Here is a 14542-nt window from a genome sequence, read left to right on the forward strand (position 1 = left end):
ATAGTGCGTTACTATGCTGAATCTATTGAGGAACAATCAATGTCACATTTTAGTGAGTTAATGTGTGTTACGTTTATAATATGACTGCAGTCTCATGCAAAGGACCGAGAGAGACTATTGTACTCCAAAGGGCATTCTCAGATTTGGAATGTTATGCTGGCCTTTTCTGTCTGCAAAGGCTAACTTGTTTTGTTTTTTCAGAATTAAACATCTTGTCACTTCACCCTGAATTCATTCAATGCAATGCCACATTTGTGTGATACATTGAGCTCAAGCCAGGAAAGTGCCTCTCTTGCATGTGCCCTCTGTTTCTCACCATGTGTACGTACATGTACACACCAGGCTGATTTCATAGTACAACAAAACAAATCAGGAATGTACAGCATAGACAACACAAGTGTTGAGGAAGAATTAAACTCCAGTCTCTTTATTATGATGTAGAGAAATATAATGCCATAGAGTCTAAAATAAACCTGGCAAGTTGTATCCTTTGTAACAATGTGAGTTATGCATCTTTGGTGATTTGAAATATGGGGTGTACATGTGCTGAAAATTGCCTTGTGCTACGTATCTGCTGCCAATGCTTTGGACAATGTTCTGATTTTAATTATGAAGAATGACCCATGATTTTATGCTACGTGATGAGAAGGTCTGCAGTGCACTAGTTCATGAGAGGTGATCTTATTGATACATAGAGGAGGGGATGCTGCAAGGATGAGGGGTTTCCATTTTAAGACTGGGATGAGGAGAATCATGAATCTTTTGAAACTCTCATCCCCAGGAAGTGGTGGAGGCAGGGTCACTGAATAATATTTTAAGGTAAGATAGATAGACTGACAAGGGGGTCAAAGGTTCCTTGGGGTAGGTGGGAATGTGGAGTTGAGGCTACAGTCCGATCAGCCACGATCTGATTGAATCATGGAGCAGGTTCAAGGGGCCAAATGGCCTTCTGTTCCTAACATGTATTTGTGCATGTGTATTTACCTCCTACTGTGCCCCTAATGGAGAGCACTTTAGTAATCATTATTGAGGTAGAAGATTATAAGAATGTCAAGAAAAATAATTCTGTGGAAAGAAAAAAATTGATATTGCTTGTTCAGGGAAATGTGAAATATATGCTTAGTCAAAACAAAACAGTGATCTTTTTAAATCTAGTTTTCAGTAGGAACATGATTCTAATCCCTCGTCTTGCAACAAGTTTCTGCTTGTAGATTTTTGAATCTGAGATTCAGTCTTTGAGCTCAAGATCAGTTTTCAAAAGTGTTCCACTGGTGGCAAGTGAAATCTGATACTCCTTGAACCATCTGTACATCAGTTCAAACATGATCAAATTTAGTCATAGCAAAATCAGATTTTTGCTCATCTTCTGGAATAACCCATTTGGGACAGGCAAACAGTGCTGAAAAGAGAGCTACAAAAGAGGAGGAAAATATTATGGGTAACAGAGAATGGGCTGACAAGGAAAACAATCAAATGAAGATGATCATGTTCTGATGAAGGGTCAAAAGCTTGAAACATGGGGCAGAATATTGTGGAGGTGATTGGGGGTCTCAGTTGCTGGCTGGAGAGTGGTGAGACCTCATGCCTTCTTTTGAGAAGGCCCTATTCAGCCACAGAATGTTTGTCAGAACAGGCAGTGACAAACATGCCCTGCTCGTTGGCAGTTCTTGGCTTATCAGAAGCCGGCAGCTCTTCTGCACTCTGGATCTCCAGTTCTGGACGCTGCTAGTACAACATTCTCACAACCTAGGCCTCGATCAAGGAGGGTCCCAGGCACAGGCAAGACAGACAGTTTGTGGAGTTGGGGCCATAGGAGAGGAGGTTGAAAGGGAGTTGTGAGTAAGGGGAGGGAGTTGGCTTTCAGTGGCTCACCCACCCTGATGCTGAGCCCTTTGAGGCACTGAGTACCCTTAAACAAGGAACCCCACCCACCAGGGAACTCACACAAGCAAACATACAAGGGTTTGCTTATCATGAGAATCACCCCATCCACTGCTGGATTAATACCAGTGATGGCAGGATGAGGTCCTTAGGTGGGCATTAATCACAATAGTTGGTACCAGGGCAGGAAGGCCATCCATGAGCCTTCCCTACACCGAACTCACCACACTGGAGGACATAGATTGAGTCTGTTTGCTGAGTTCCTCTGCACAGATGCTCTCTGACCTGTTGAGTACTTTGCAAATGCTGGAAATCTGAATTTAAAAAAAACAATGTTGCTTTTGTTATGGGCATAGAAACATGGAAAATGGGAGCAGGAGTGGGCCTTTCAGCCCTTCACCCCCTCCAGCTCTTCTGAGCTTTCCTTATCACATGACATATTTATTTGGCATCTGTAGAGAAAGAAACAATGTTGACATTTTACTTGCTGTATATAGTTCTATCACCCTATTGTTCAGTAAAATTCTGGAGATTCCCGAAAGCAAAATTTCATGATGCCTTCCTGTTGGGTGTTTCCAACATTTTCTATTTTTAATACACTTAGCCATTAGAGTTTAAAACTTGGTGACATATGAATGGAAGAAATATTAACTGGATGAAATCACTTGTTTGACAATTTTGATAAATATCATGCATGATATCGGATTACTCAGAAAATTAAGCCATCTCCAAACAGTAAACAAACCATTTGACTCAAATCGTCAATTCATATTTACTTCCTGAAAGTATTCCTAGTATTGTGATCCTGTTTCCTTTTACAGTTGAACTTAGAGTTGCTGGAGAAGCCAATATCTTTAGATTCACTAGAGGCCCAACTCAGTAATTATCATCTTGAGGTGCATTATCAATGAAAAATACAACATGTCTCTGCAGGAGTTTCAAGAAGTTGCATCTCATTCTTATATCATGTTTAAAACATCCAAGGTCTCATTTAAAAACATCTAATTTGCATTTATTTTCCATTTCTCTTCTGTTCTCTGTTCCGTTTTCTCATCTCAATATATTTGACGTTATTGTGACCCTTTTTTATTCTTGAGTGGTGTTTTTGTATATTAGAATGGGACAGTATTGTAAATATTTTTTTGTTTTAAAGACACAGACCATGAATTACGTTGGGCAATTGGCCGGCCAGGTATTTGTCACAGTGAAAGAGCTATACAAGGGACTAAACCCTGCCACCTTGTCTGGCTGCATCGATATCATTGTTGTTCAACAGCCAGATGGAAGTCTCCAGTGCTCCCCGTTCCATGTTCGCTTTGGAAAACTAGGTGTGCTCCGCTCCAGGGAAAAAGTGGTAAGTAAGCAACAGCCTTTTAATTTACGACAGGTTAAGACAAAAAATTGCCTTGTAGGTACATGAGCTATAGTCAAACTGTCCTTTTGCTCCTGAATTTTAGAATCAAGTCCAATGAAATGAGTTTGGGCGTCGCAATCAAATTTGCAGTAGCCACACACACACACATTGTACAAAATTGGTAATCTTGCAGGGATAATTCTTGGGGGGGAGGTGCGATTGCTCATGGTGCATTGGCCCTCGTCCCCTCCATGCCCATTTACACAGTATGTATTTAGTGAACAATGAACATTGAAGTCTTTGAAATGCTCATGAAGTGAAAGAGCCGATCCAAGAGAAAAAACATTGCCCTTTTCCCTGTGACATAAAGTTTAAATGAAACATGCACCTCTTAATTTAGTTTTGTCCAAATAAGCACACAAGTGTTGAAAAACCATTCCAAGGAAAGATTGAGGTTATGCAACATAATAATGCTGTCAAACAAGCTAGCAGTCCTCTTTGCAGCCGTGGAAACAAACTGCTACTGGGATGAGTCTGTTAGTCATTCTTGGAGCTCAACCAAGCATTCATAATGAGACAGTCTCACAAAACAAATACCTGGCCACCTGTTCAGCCTGCTTTAATGATACAATTGCTGGGAATGAGGTAGGTATCCTAGAATTGGGTCCTGACTGCAATTTTTTAAGTGTACTTTCTGAAATTGATGGGGACATGGAAGCCTGGATTTGTGACTAATTTTCCAATGTATAATCCAGGCAGGGAAAGCACTTTGGGAGAAAAATATTAGAAAATTTGTTGAATAAGTTGATCATAATGTGAATTAAATGATGGACTCTTAAAACAGAAGGGATATATTTGCACAATTCTCCACAAAGTTTAGTTTTTATTGGTTTCCCACAACCTTTTACAATTGTCATGCCATCTGATTCCTTAAAATCACCAGTAGCTAATAGCATTATCTATTGTAATGAGCTGATAATGTTGAACTTGATTTGGATGAAGTGGGGCATACTTTACATTTCTTTTTTAAAGGATTAATGTGTACAGAACTTATGGCTAATTTGGAGCTGTGCTTGTAGTATATGCTTGAATTTTAAGTGGACCGGAACCAAAAGTTAAGTGAGCAGGTGAATGTTGATTTAATGTTAGAGTAATCTAAACTGTTTGGTTGCTCAGCTGTACTTCGCTATTTGAGAATAGCAAGCTACTGCAGAATTTTTAAAAAAAAATTGATTGCTTTCTTGGAAAGAAATCTATAACTAGTATTCAGCACTACAAGTGAATTTTTAGATAGAAGTTACAGGAGGTAGTAAGTTCATGCTGAAGAATTAACAAACCACGGTTGCTTGAGGACTGATATCAAAGGGGGTTAGCATATTGCACTCGGTTTTTAAGTCCTGAGCTTAGTCTTGGTGGAATTGAGTGGAATCTTCTCCTGATAGCTATGAAGCTCCAATTTAAATGAGTACCCAGAATTGATTGGGGTTGTCAGCAATAGAGCATTCAAAATGAAGTGGTGCAGAGTTGGTAGCGCCTCGCAAGAGACCACAAGGAGCGCTGGTGTAGATATGCGGAAAGGGTTGCTGTTCTGAAGTTAGGGATCAAAGTGAAATTTTGGGATCAGGCTGTGCCATTCTATACTTAATTTGGATTTTTTTTCCGAGGTGCAGTGCACTAATGTGTTGTATCAATGGATTGTCTATCCAACATATCAACTGAAACCAGATCTGCTAGTTACGTTTAAGTTGTTTGCTTATTGAATCTAGCAGTTTTTAACCATTTCAATAGAATGCATTCTTAAAAAATTTTAAAGATCTACTTAGAATTTCATCAATCAATTGCAAGTTATGAACTCTGATCAAAAAATTACATTAGAATTCAGTGCTAGTGTGGCTACCAACTGGAGCAATAAACAAAACAATGTTTTGCTTAGTATCTTTAAAGAAACAATATTGTGTAAGTGCATAAAATTGAACATTGATTTCTACAGTTTGAAAAATGGCAATACCAGATAGGTTCTTTGGAATGTATCTAATGGATTGAATGTAGAGCACTATGAAGTACAATAACAGTGGTTCAGATATATCCATTTTAGGGATGCAATAATGTGTGTTCAAGCAGTAAAATGTGTAAGAATCTTCCTTTTTTTTGAAAGCACCATTTGCAACTAAGTTTGAAATATACATAATGAATATTTAACAATTTTTAGGTGGATATAGAGATCAATGGAGAGCCTGTGCAACTGCAGATGAAGCTTGGAGACAATGGGGAGGCTTTTTTTGTTCAAGAGGCAACAGATAAAAAGGTAAGTACAATATTGGGTTTAAAGTACAGATTCAAATCAAGACAATGAATAAATGGTAGTTACTGGAACGAGCCAGTTTGCTGTTATGTTTATCTGTATCCGCCCTTTAATAAACTAGAGAAGGTATCTGGGCCATAGTTTGTAAATTCATGCATGTTTTTTTTCCGAACATTGCCCATTCCGTTTCCTTCAGCTCGCTGGTATTGTAATTCTAAGTTGCATTGTATATTTCTATAGGGAGAGTTTGGGGCAAGAGCCATATTTTGATTCGAAGATTATCCATGTTCAACAACAGTATTACTTCACCAGAAGTAATGCCTGCTTGACCGTCTAAATAACCACTACAGCTCTCAACTTTTTAATCTGCCATGTTTCATGAGACCTGGCAAACTTGCTCCCTGAGAGCATTTGACACTGTCCTTTATCCTTTCACTGTTAAAACAACAGCATGAGGTGTTTGAATAAGCATTCCATTGCTAATACCTTGTGATCTGAATATGTCACTCTTCCCCAAGTGTTCTCCCAGTCAGGTTGACCTGACCGACCTCAGCACCAGAGCAAATAATGCCTCTTTCCTGGCTGGATCAAGAACATGCTGGTTAAGAAGGTTCTCGTGCACACGTTTTTGCAAATTGAGCTACATTCTTAACCCTTCAAGTTCCCCAATTTGCCAAATACCCTGAGTTTAGTATTCTGCAGGGGGGGTTCTCTGTAGAACTGGATTTAATGTAATCTTTCCTTAATCAACGTACTCTTACATCTACAGTTAGCAAATGCAGTAGTCATCAGCTCCTGTGCATTTGGTTTTTCAGCTGAGTAGTAGCCTGGAACATAAGTCTCAGGTTTAGATGGAATTGTTCAGATTGTCTCAAGATTGTCTTTGGAAAGTGAGTTCTAGCAGTCCCCATGTACATTACTTTTCCTATTTGCAACTTTTTTACTTTCAGCATTTTTTTTTGAGGGCTATTTTGCATGGCTGAACTACTGAGTTCCTTTGACGAAACTATCAGTCATCTGGAATTGATAGGGAACTAGGATGGCAAGGGTGGGTGATGAGCAGGTTAGATTATCACACGGTTCGTTGATATGGTAAGAAATTTGAGTTTTGGTGGGATGCAAGTGGATGGTGGGTAAGAGAGTGACATTCAGAAATTTGAGTCCATTCACAATGGTGTAGATATTTCTTTTGGCAGCCACGTAGTGAATTGGGCAGCAATGAACCATCATTCTAAAATGGAAGTAAATACTTGTGATGTATAAGGGGGGGAGAAGCAAACAAACAAGAAAATATCTCTAGATGATTATCCAAACTGAATATGCAAGCCTGGACTAGTCATGGAAACCATAATGGTGGGTCATTTGCAACTTGTGTTGTATTAGATGATTCACCTATACCTCGGGCACATTAAAAAAGGATGAAGTAAAGGCTCTATTTCTAAATGTACCTAGCGTTTGAAACAAAACATATTAAGTGATTGTGGAAATAGAAATTAATGAATATGATCTCTTAGCCATTGCAGAAACATGGCTACATGATGGCTTAGATTTGAGATCTGAATATTTACCAGTACGCAGCATTTAGGAAGGACAGGCAGCCTGTTAATTTAGTGGTGTCAGTACAATAGAGAGAAATGACTCAAGTTCAGGAAACCAGGATGTAGAAGGTGTTTAGGTTGAGAATCATAGAATCCCTACTTTGCAGAAGATGGCCATTCAGCCCATTGAGCCTGCACCAACAACAATCCCACCCCGCCCCTTTCCCTGCAACTCCTGTATTTACCCTACTTCTACCCCAGACACTTAGGGCCAATCCATGTAACTCACACATCTTTGGACTGTGGGAGGAAACCTGACCGTCTGGAGGAAACCTATGCCGATATGGGGAGAATGTGCAAACTCCACACAGACAGCAACTGAGACTGGGATTGAACCAGGTTCCTGGTGCTGTGAGGTAACAGTGCTAACACTGTGCCATGTGGGCAAGAAATAAATTGCTGATAAGGCATATTGCCCCCCTAATTATAATTATAGGGTAGGACAGACTATAAAGGAAGAGATAATGGGAGTTTGTCAAAAAGATACAATGATAATCATGGGGGAATTTAATCTACTATAGTTTGGGAAAATCGGATAGGCAAAGATAGCACAAATGAGGAACTCACGTTGTTTTCGAGATATGTTCTTAGAGCAGCATGTTCTGGAGCTAACCAGAGCACAGGCCTGATAGCGTGCAACAAGTTACGATTAATTGATAACTTCATAGTGAAGGCAGTCTTAGGTAACAGTGAACATAATACGATTGAATTTTACCTTGTTTGAGGAGGAGTGAAATGGGTCCAAGACTTGCACTTTAAACTTAAGTGAGGGCATGAGAGCAGAGCTAGCAAGTGAACTGTCTGGGAAAGGTCAGATGAAATAAGCAGTATTTTGCATTCAACTTCACTATAGAGGATGCAAGTAACATCCCAGAAATAGCTGTAAATCAGGAAATGGAAAGGAGGGAGGAACTAACAAAATTACAATCAGCAGGGAAGTGGTCCTGAGGAAATTATTAGTGTTGCAGGTTGGCAGGCCATTGAATCCTTATGGGAGTCCTTTAAAAAGCCTTGGATGAAGTGGTTGGTGAGATAGCTGATGCATTTTCCAGAAATTCCCTGTTTTTGGGGAAGCTTCCATTTAGATTGGAAAATAGTGAATATAACCCCTTCATTTAAAAATGGAGGGAGACAAAGCAGGAAATTACTTGCTATAATGTAAAAGCAAATTATTGTTGATGCTGGAATTGGAAACAGTAAATGCTGGAAAATCTCAGCAGGCCTGATTACATCTGTGGATAGAGAACAGAGCCAACATTTCCAGTCTGGCTGACTCTTCATCAGAATTACTGGCCAGTTAGCTTAGCATCCTGTTTATAGGGGAAAATGTTAGCCATTATTAAAGATGTTATAGCAGGGCAAATAGATAAATTCGATGTAAATCTGTTTGCTTTTATGGAGAGAAAATAATGTTTATTTTGTTGGAGTTCTTTGAAGGAGTCGGATGTACTGTGGATATAGGAGAGCCATTGAATGTGTTGTACATTTCCAGAAGGCATTGTTAAGGTGCCACACAAATTATTGTGGAAAATACAAGTTTGTTGTATAGGGGGGGTAATACGTTGGTATGGATAGAAGATTGGCTGGCTAAAGGGAAATAGGCATAAATGGGTCTTTTCCAGTTTGCAGGATGCAACAAGTGGTGTGCCACAGGGATCAATGCTGGGGCCTCAACATTTTACAATTGATATAAATGACTTGGATAAAAGGACTGAAGTATGATTGCTAAATTTGCTGATGACACATAGGTAGGAAAGAAATTGTGAAGAGGACAGCAGGAGACCACAAAGGCACATAGATTAAGTGACTGGGCAAAGACCTGACAAATGGAATACAACATTGGTAAATATGAAATTTTCCCTTTTGGTAGAAAAATAGAAATGTATTATCTAAATGGTAGGAGTCTGCAGAGCCTTGAGATGCAGTGGAATCTGGGTGTCCTGGTACGTGAATCACAAAAAGCTAGTGTGCCAGTAAGCAAGTAATTAGGAAAGCTAATTGAATGGTACTGTTTGTTGTGAAAGAAATTGAATACAGAAATAGGGAATTTAATGCTTCAGTTTAATGCTTCAGGTATTAGTGATGCTGCATCTGGAGTAGTAGGTACAGTATTCATTTCATTTCTTTTAAGGAAGGATGCAAATGTGTTAGCAGTTCAGAGAAGGTTTCCTGGACTAATACCAGAAATGGACGGGTTGTCTTATGAGAAAAGATTGGATAAGGCTGGAGTTGAGGAGAATAAGAGATGATTTGATTAGACCCTTTCGGATCCTGAAGGGTCTTGACAGGGTAGATGTGGAGAGGATATTTCCTCTTGTGGGAGAATCTAGAACTTGGGGGGTCACTGCTTTTAAAAATAAGGGGTGCCCATTTTAAGACCACGATGAGGCAGAATGTTTTTGAGGGTCTTTGAAACTCTCTTCCACAAAAGGCAGTGGAAGCAGAATATTTTTAAGGCAGAGCTAGATAGATAGATTCTTGCTTAACAGGGATGGAGGGAGTTTGGGGAGGGGGGCAGTGGTGGTGGCGTGAAAGGTTACCAGGAATGGAGTTGAGCTTACTGTCCAATCAGCCATGATCTTATTGGGTGGCAAAGCAAGCTGTAAAGGGCAGAGTGGCCTTCTAGTTCACGTGTGTAAATAGAGCTCTTGAATTTTTTCTTGCACATCTGTGAAGTTACATAGCCTTTGGCACATGATTTGACAAGTGATTATCCAGCTCAAGTTAGTCAGGTAGAAACATGAGCAGGGCCACTCCCTTGCCTCCGTGCTGTCTGATTGCAGAAATTTTGATATTAAGCAAGCTGCAGTAACATTAAAAAAGGGAAGGAAAAGCCTTTGTCTCAGCGTTTTCTTCTTAATCCGACATCTGCTTGTTCCCATTAGAGGCTGCTTAGGTGTGAGGAGTTATCAAGAAATTTTTGTCAATTGTTTTACTGCAGTGCCGAGATCATGTTTCCCATTATCCAGAAATCCCAGATCTGTCTTGTTGTCGTTCAATTAAATCAGTTGGCATTCTGTGACTTGCCTTGCATAAAAGTCAAGATATTTTTATAAAGTGTGTGGTTATGCTTCTGTGTTTGCAAACCATTTAGAGAAACTGGAGTTGAACAAGACAAATGTAGAAGGGCAAGAAACAGAGCATTTCTTCTGGTTCACTGTGCGTGCATGCTTTCCTGTTATGTGCTACATAAATGTAACATTTTTATCCAGCATAATTCCAAAACTATGCTGTGTAAAGAAGCTTAACAACTGTATTATGTAGGGTGATAAATGAAAAATTGGGCTATGATTACTGAGTTGGTGCTGAATTGTTTTTCTTGCTGTATATATATATGGAGTGCAGGGAGAAATGTATGCCCTTCACATTTAAAAATGTGAACTGGCTGACTAAAATCTCTTGCTTACTATAACTCACGTTTTTTTTCTTAGTCAAAACTCACCTTGGCTTAAATAGCTTGAAATCTCTACCAGGACCTGATGCTGCAGCCAAAGATGTATAAAGATAGTGGGTTAGAATTTCTAGCCCATTGTGCCAATGAGGTCTTCCAGTCTCACTAATGGCACTCTTCTCCACCACCACCACCCATCTGTCCCTCCCAATGGCTGTTCACTCTCCACACTGCAGGAGAAACAATGCAAAAAGCCATATGCATAGGTGGAACTGGGAGATCTTGCTTAATGGCAAACTCCCTCTGATGCTGGAAAACAAATGTTGGGGGTGGGGGGGGTCAAACAGTTGAACAGTTAACTCCCATTTTTGTGGGAGGCCAAGGAAGAGACATTCTTGAGCTTTAGTACGTGCAGTGTCTCATGTAGCCAGCTACATGGCAGAATAAATAGTTGGCTTCCTTCACCCAACAAGAGGTAGAGCAATAATTGGCATTGGTTGAAGGAATTTAATTTTTGCTAAATATAACTTCAGGTACAAGGGATTTCTAATTTTTTTTAAAAGATGATTTGATCTGCTGTCTAGCAAAATTAGATTTCAGACAAGAAAAATTGAAGCGAGGGGAGGGAGGATGTGAAGACCAACTACTTTTCACAGTGAGTAGTAATGACTGGGATTTGTTACCTGCAAGATTGATTGGAAGTAGTTGAGACAATGAAATTGGATAGATGGTTGTAGGAAATAAACTTGCAGGGCTAAGGGGAATTTTTATTTATGCATGGGATATGGGCATTGCTGTTTAGGTAAGCATTTATTGCCCATCCTGAATTATCCTTGATGGGGTGGCGAGCTACCTGCATGAACCGCTGTAGCTCATAGAATGGGGGATGGGACTGAATGGATTGTTCTACAGTGAGCCAGTATGGACTCATTAGGCCGAATGGCCTCCTTCTGTGCTTGAATCACTCTGTACTTGTCACCTGATATGTAATCTGCCCAGATAGTACCTGACTCTGCAGGATTTACTGACACGCCACATAATAGAGAGTGGATGTCAACACAGTTGATGGAGGAAAGTAGCACAAAATTATTCTTGGCTTGTTACTTGAATGCAGTTTGCTCCTATGCAGCCGCACGATGCTGCCATACTTCAGCAAAAGTGAGGTTAAGGGCTGTAATTTTCAATGATGTAAATGTCAGGGGACAGTACAATTGGAATGTTATCAGCTGTTGAACAATATTCTCTTTCCATGTGGTTTGGAATCTTGATATTCAGGTAAAAATACAGCCCTCCTCCTGCAAATAAAAATTGGAACTCTTTCTCCCTCACCTAAGTGTAGCCTCAACATTTCTTAATTATTTGATCTTTCCTACTCATCTAAGGAAATGTTAAAGGTCTAGAATACGGATTCCTCATTGTGAGGAGTATTTACCCACTTTCATTTGACTATCGCATTTGTGAATAGTTTTTAATTGTTTTGTCCCAAGGATGCTAAGTATAAGAAATGTTAACAGTGGATGGACAGTACAATGGGCTTGATGCTGATCTTTCTAGGACCTGGATTCGGGTCCAACCTTGATTGGTGGGATGAGTCATTTATCTGCATCTAAAGATAGTGATCCTGTAATGACAGATTTCCAGCAATTTGACCCCATGGGTAGCATAGACAGAACCTCAAGGCCAAGTATATAATTTAACTCCTTGGTTTCAATGTTCAGATTGCTGTTCTAATTTGGGGTTAAAGCATTAATCAAACAGGGATATCCAAACAACCCTCATGAAATCTGCGGGCACGTGATATTCAAACAGCTTGTAAGAAAATGAGAACTGCATATTGGACCAAGTTGCCTTCGAAGGCCCAATTAGCAGTGTTTTAAGGGCTGCATAGAACAAGGAGCAGGAGTAGACCATTCAGCCCCTCAAGTTTGCTTCACCATTTAAGATCACGGCTGATCTGTAACCTCAAATCTGCTGCTGCTTCTTCTCCTCCTGCCCCCGACAAGAATCTGGACCCCATGAAGGTGGCTTCTCTAAGCCTGTTTGTACTATTAGGTCTCAAAGCCAGTAAGACATCTCTTAATGAGACAGCATCTCTTTTGGATAGAGATGTTTTGTGACTGTTTAATTGTTCAAACCAGTTGCCAGAAAGAGTTGATGTATTTTCACACCATTCTGTTATTTATCATTGCTTATTTATACACATCCATTTGCAACAGCAACACTGTCTTTTATGTTGTGGTAATTTCTTGATCCCAGACTATCCCTGCTGTGATAAATCACCTATGCTTAAAAACCTTGATCAATATTTCTGCATCTAGTTTATTTATGTATGTATCTTTCCTTACAATACAGTGCCCTTAGTTCTGAAATTCCTTTCTATCATGCTTTTTGAGAATGTGATTTAAATCAGTTCACTCTACCTCCATTACTAAGCATTTTTGTTTCTACCAAAGACAAATGTAAAATCATTGGTTATTCTTACACTTATAACTGGTTCCTCTGCTGTCTCAAACAGCAATCTCCATATAGACCAATAACCTTTGAAGAGAAATTCAAACTTTTAGTTAATGTCTGAAAGAATAACATGTCAAGATTTCATGTTTTGAAACATACTGCATTAAATAGCTGATTGACTTTGTTTTTGCTGCAACTCATTTTTAAATACAGAAATTAACTGTTACTTTTTACTTGTACGTTTCACTCTCCGAGACTTCCAGCTTCCATGGATTGTTTTTTATTTCCCATCCAGACAAACTTTAGTAACAGAACTATCTCTCACTGCAGTGGTTAAATTGTAAACTTCCCCTAGTTTGAAGCTCAGCAGATACTCCCTCCTGAAACTTCACAGAAACTTGCACTGAAAACCTCAAACCCCGTCCGCACCTGAGATTCTCTAACGCTGTTGTATTGAATTGAGTTTTGGCAGAGCACCAAATTCTCCGTTCTCGCTGACAACGGAATGGGTATGGATGAGATTGGAGAATCCCACCTTTGGTCTTCAACCTGAGCGCAAACTCCTAAATTCTGTATGTTTAAAGGATAGAGTCAGCTTTCTTCTGCTTAATATGCAGCCTGATTGACTCAGTCTCTTATTTGTTATTTCCCTGTTGGCTAAAGGCCAAACTGCAATAGTGTCATCTCTCGTAATATTTCAGTATTTAAAGGGAAGTCTGGAAACTGATCAAAACAGCTTCCTCTGCCTCCACCCCCAATGAAAATGGGAAACACATCAATTTTGTATCTAAATTGTAATTAATTATTCCTGATCCCAGCTTCCTTTCATTTGAAGTAACATTTACAGTACAATTTGCATACAACTTAGCACATTATGCACCTTTAAGACACACACTCTGGGTCTATTCATTCTGGATTTGGAAATGGCTGTTATTGTCCCCAAGCATAAATACGTTGCACCTCCCTCTCAATAAAACCATGCGCCTTCCTCAGATCTTTAACTATGAAAACACTGAATTGCTATGGGGCAGCCTCTGGTATGTGTCACATGATTCCTTTCATCTATCCTATATTTATTTATTATACCCTATGCTTCCATAATCGTACAACCCTAGAACATAATCTTAAGCTCATAATTGTAACACTCATCATAGCTGTGTCTATTATTTTCCATGAGGAATTAGTGTAATAATAAACTATTGGAAGGGCTGTCATCCGATAGGCTACAGTGGCAGTAGTTGCAAGTCATGGTTATGAAATTGTGCAGTGGCGTGACCATTGCAATGAAACAGTTGAGTTTTCCCTGGAAAATTTTGATTTGCTAACAGTGTAAAATGAGGACTATCAGTTTAGTTTCTTGGAGTACTCTATACATTGAGCCACAGAAGCAAACTTGATTTAAGACGAGTGTTTTCTGTCTCTGGCTGTCAGGGTTGTCTGAAATGGATATTGATGTTATATTATGGACTGATCCTACTGGCCATTGACGCCATGCTCCCGCTGCTGCGAGGTTGGAGAATTTGGCAGCCAGCCAAATCTCCGTGCATTGCAGCGGGATGGGA

The 14542-nt window shown here is 39.6% G+C and overlaps 1 protein-coding gene across 5 annotated transcripts in view; it reads left to right on the forward strand.

Moving 5' to 3' along the window:
• Positions 1-14542, forward strand: part of lpin1a (lipin 1a) — a 131508-nt gene that overhangs the window by 48380 nt on the left and 68586 nt on the right. For all 5 annotated transcript variants that reach the window (XR_013887000.1, XM_080192169.1, XM_080192171.1 and 2 more), the window contains exons 2-3: positions 3035-3235; positions 5445-5540. Coding sequence is in view for 4 of the 5 variants with exons in the window: in XM_080192169.1 (XP_080048295.1) it covers positions 3035-3235; positions 5445-5540 (297 nt within the window). In the remaining variant the exon portion in view is untranslated. The remainder of the gene's footprint in view (positions 1-3034; positions 3236-5444; positions 5541-14542) is intronic.

The sequence above is a fragment of the Carcharhinus amblyrhynchos genome, chromosome 7 (genome assembly GCF_965287045.1).
Source record: "Carcharhinus amblyrhynchos chromosome 7, sCarAmb.v2.hapA, whole genome shotgun sequence".
In the NCBI taxonomy this organism is placed as follows: Eukaryota; Metazoa; Chordata; class Chondrichthyes; order Carcharhiniformes; family Carcharhinidae; genus Carcharhinus; species Carcharhinus amblyrhynchos.